Source organism: Ranitomeya variabilis, chromosome 2 (genome assembly GCF_051348905.1).
Source record: "Ranitomeya variabilis isolate aRanVar5 chromosome 2, aRanVar5.hap1, whole genome shotgun sequence".
NCBI classification, from domain to species: domain Eukaryota; kingdom Metazoa; phylum Chordata; class Amphibia; order Anura; family Dendrobatidae; genus Ranitomeya; species Ranitomeya variabilis.
In genome coordinates this window covers 356,693,268-356,697,998 of record NC_135233.1, presented here as the reverse complement: position 1 = coordinate 356,697,998, position 4,731 = coordinate 356,693,268, and the positions used below count along the sequence as shown (strand labels likewise).

General features: G+C 36.8%; 1 protein-coding gene across 1 annotated transcript; it reads left to right on the top strand.

Annotated features, from left to right (window-relative positions):
- The first annotated feature begins 875 nt into the window (after positions 1-875).
- Positions 876-2,497, top strand: LOC143803756 (uncharacterized). The gene is made up of 6 exons (XM_077281529.1): positions 876-993; positions 1,043-1,221; positions 1,606-1,683; positions 1,813-1,956; positions 2,074-2,154; positions 2,408-2,497. The coding sequence occupies exons 1-6, from the start codon at positions 876-878 to the stop codon at positions 2,495-2,497; spliced, it is 690 nt and encodes a 229-aa protein (XP_077137644.1).
- Positions 2,498-4,731: the final 2,234 nt, after the last annotated feature.

Below are 4,731 nucleotides of genomic sequence, written 5' to 3'. Positions count from 1 at the left end.
TGTGCAGTGCTGCATATTGAATTGGCATGTTTTTGCCTGGGGTATAAGCATATAGTGTACTATTGGTTTAAAATGATTTTAAAGGTATTTTGGATCTCAGTACATTTTTTTTTATACTATTTGATATTTAGGTGTGCATATCTTTCTGTGGTGTCTTTTCCTTTTTTTTTCTCTTATTGCCATTTCCTCTCTCCACATGATACAGCACCCTTTTTCTATATGTTAATTGACTATTGATGCACCCTCTCCCCTCCTCCATGCTATTCTGCATATGAACCAAATAAAAGATTCTCACCTGCCCAGTTGACTTGCGTTCCTCTGCTGCTCTCAGCTCTGTTTCTTGTCTTCCCATGTTTCTCCTTTCATATTTCAGTCTCATGGAGAAATTTTCTTTCTACGTTCAGAATTGAAATGACATGAGTAAAGTGTCTACAGCTGTGGGAAATTCTTACAACTTTCAGTTTCCTTGGTATGTAGGTAGGAATGTAACGTCAGGTAACTGGGAGGAGACTCTTCCACTACGGCAGGTGATAGGAGGAATCCCTACTGTATACAGAGATATTACATTTAACAACATGATGAAATTACTGAGCGATGGGAGGATAGATGATATAAACAGTAGAATAATCTTTTTTAGATTGTTACACGTAATATCTTTCTATAAGGCAGGGATTCCTTCAGTCACCTGTAGTCATGGAGGAGTCTCCTTCCAGCTACCTGACGTTATCTTCCTAGTTACATACTAAAGAAACTGAAAGTTATAAGGGTTTCCCACGACTTCTGTCACTTGAATTCCAATTGCAGAGTGAAGTTTTCTCCACATCCTGAAAATGAAGAAATTTCTCTCCCGCAGATTGAAGAATAAAAGGAGAAACATGGGAAGACATAAGTCAGAGCTCGGAGCAGCAGAGAGACGCAAAGCAAACGGGCAGGTGAGCATCTTCTACTGGATGTTTGTACAGAATATTAATGCTGTGGACATCTACATGATAAGTTTATATACAATAATAATGTTCTATGCATGTGTATACCTTACACACAGAACCATTGGAAGAGAAGAAATACTCTAATACTCCAGTCATGGACATCAGATTGGTGGTCTTCAGTCTTGTACTTGTAGCAGTGACCGGACATCTACACCGGAGGCGTTGCCCCATGTCCAGATATCAATCAGTTTCTTCTGCTAACATGAGGATGATCAAACAATTGCAGAATGAACATGTAAGAAGAGAGATTGTTTTATATTTTTTTATAGATGCACATCTAAAGAGTCAGAAGTCAGGATGCTTTCACACGTATTTTTCTTCAAGTGAAGAACCACAGCAAGTGTAAAAGACAATTAATCTAATATTTTCCATATGTTTTACTTGAGAACCTTCAGTGGTAAAATTGTAGGTTAAATTGAGTAATTAAATTAGTACTACTGTTGATCTGGAACATGGTGAGATGATCCATTTATGGTTGGCTCTTGACTTTTTGACTCACTCTATACAGTAGGCATGAATTATTACACTGTATGGTATTATATTCTGGATGAGTTAATTTATAATATGCTGTATCCATGTACATCTAAAACAAATCCTACTTTATCTGTCAACACTACAGGAGAAGACCATGTCCACCAGTGCAATCAAATGTTACAGAAGAATGGTGAGACACAAGCCATCTGTATGTGACCTAAAGGTAAATACAGATCTGACACTTTATTCCATTACTGGCCTTGAAATAGTTCTTGAAAAAAAACCACCTTACTTCCTCACCTAGTTATATATTTAGAAGCATCAAATATTTTCCCCTTCTTCCCTTCTACAGGCCAGTGACCGCCTGATTCTGACCCTGGAGCGAGTTACTGTAACTACAGAAGTTCTGGCGAATCTGTCCACATCTACTGTACCCGACCTGGCATCACAGTCTCTCGGGATGTTCCTCAAAATCAGAGAAGATCTTTTGATCTGTGTAAGTTCATATGGTCCTCATGTTCATTGACTGCATGGATTGGGCTGTTATGTTTCATGGCTGATATTAGAAATAATGACGCATGACTAATCATTATCTTGCATTTTTCACATTCAGAAAGAATCACCAGGACACAGTAAAACACCTTCTGATGAGCTGAAGCCATGGCTGCACCATCTCCAGCACTTTGTAGAAGAGGTAAATGTCCTTCACTAATCTACAGATGTACTAATAGCATCCTGTCTTTTTTGGTGGAGGAGATAATTGACCCTGGACATGAACAGTAGATGAGGGTCAACATTGACTTGAGTGAACCCATAATGTTCTGAATGGAGACTAAATTTGATAACATTATAAAACTGAATATCAACAGAACATAGATGCAAGAAAAATTATAGGTAATGCTGAATCCATAACAAGCATAATAATCATTTTTCATATTATTTTGTAGGAATCTTTGCAATGTCTCCAGGAAGCCGTGCTACTCAGTCTTATCTCGCTGGTGGTAGAAGATATTGGATGTTGGGCTCATGGGAAGTAACTGCAAAGATATTTTTTATAAAAGACTGCTAGTCTTGAGGACGCTATTCAAATGGTGGAACATTTTCCATTAACATCGCCGTGATTTTGTTCAATTTTATATGATTGATACCCATTGTGAAGAACTGATGAGGACAATACATGATCGCTCTAATTAGAAGCTTATCTACAGTCACCTGTCGTAAAGTCTCAACATCAAGATCAAATAGGAGATTAATTTTCTCTTTGTGATTTTTCATATATATGCATATGCATAATTTGGTCGTTCGTTTGATATTTTTCATGATATATTTATTTATATTTATTTTAATATGTATGTAATTATTTAATTTTGATATTTTGAAATGTATATTTATTAATATGTATTTTTAAATATGTAATTCCTATTTATATTTATTTGCATTCTGCTTTTCTGTTAAAAAATAATTATAATTTTAATAAAAGTAAATTAATTTACCTATTGTTCTTATAAGTATGAGAAAAAGAAAAACTCAGATTGAGAAGTGGATAAAAAGTGAATGTTATCTTGGGATGATTTCAGAGATTTAGCAGGAGAAAATGTGTGCCCTAGTTAGGTTAGACAAGTATGAGCAGGATTGTGATGCCAGGGTGACTGTGTGAATGACGTAGCGAAATGTAATTCACACAAAACAAGAAAGAGGATGACATCACAAGAAGAAAGGAGGCGGCAGACCAAGAACAGCGACATCCCTCTGACCGGGTTGTCCCACAGGTGAGATCTTTTTTTTTTTTTTTTTAAATAGAACTAGAAAATGCAATTGTAGAAGTGAGAAAATTCTCTAGGGATACAATTTATGTGTCAACAGAAATGAAAAGGATATCAGTAATAATATATGGTAATCACCATCAGAAGGTCAGTGTTTATGCTAGACAATTTTATTCCAATATTTCTATTAAATTAACTTGAAAACAGAAAAAATAATTGCAATAAATATAACACACAAATTATTAATACATAAAATAAATAAGGCAGCAATATTTTAAACAGATCAAAAAACATTATCATTTATTTGGGAACATTAAAAAATTAAAATATTTGTTAATGGCGTCCAGTAAACACTGCTGTGGATGTAGAAGAATTTCTTCTTTCTTAGCTTAAGTTTCAAATCCATAGACATTGATTTTCAATGTTCCCCAGTGCTTCATAGTCATATGATGAAGAATGTAGACTTGGAGATGATCATAGCATCCCAATGGATTTTCTTTAACCCCTTCCCGACATGCGCCGTACTAGTACTGCTCTGTGGCAACTGAGTTCCTGCAAACCGCAGTACTAGTACGGCGGCACGATCGCGTGGTCTCACAGTGAGCACCGCGGCGATCGCATGCGAGTGTCAGCTGTATGTGACAGCTGACCCCCGCAGCAATGCCCACGATCGAGGCCCCTGTCAGTAGTGACAGCGACATACAGGAGCATCGTGCAGGGACAGGCGCTCCCTGTGCTTTCCCACCGAAACAACGCAATGCGATTGCATTGTTCCGGTGTTCTGGAAGGAGTCCCCGGATCCAAAATGGCCGCGGGGCTCCTTCCGGGTCCTTCAAAGAGGTGGCTTGCCAGCTCCTGCTCAGAGCAGGCGCCAGAAAGCCTCCTGCACTGCCTGTCAGATCGGTGATCTGACACAGTGCTATGCAAAGTGTCAGATCAGCGATCTGATGAAATATAGTGATGTCCCACCCTGGGACAATGTTATAATGTAAAAAAAAAATAGAATGTATAAAAAAAAATCCCCAAACAAATAAATAAATAAATATTTTTCCAATAAATCCATTTATTTATGTTAATAACAAAAAAAAATAAAAGTACACATGTTTGGTATTGCCGCGTCCGTAACGACCTGCTCTATAAAACTATCCCACTAGTTAACCCCTTGAGTGAACATCGCAAAAAAATATATAAAAAACGAGGCAAAAAACAATGCTTTATCATCATACTGCTGAACAAAAAGTGCAATAAAATGTGATCAAAAGACGGATATAAATAACCATGGTACCGCTGAAAACCTCATCTTGTCCCGCAAAAAAAGCCACCATACAGCATTATCAGCAGAAAGATGAAAAAAAGTTATAGCTCTCAGAATAAAGCGATGCAAAAACAATTATTTTTTATATAAAATAGTTTTTATTGTGTAAAAGCGCAAAAACATAAAAAAAGATATAAATGAGGTATCGCTGTAATCGTACTAACCCGAAGAATAAAGCTGCTTTATCAATTTT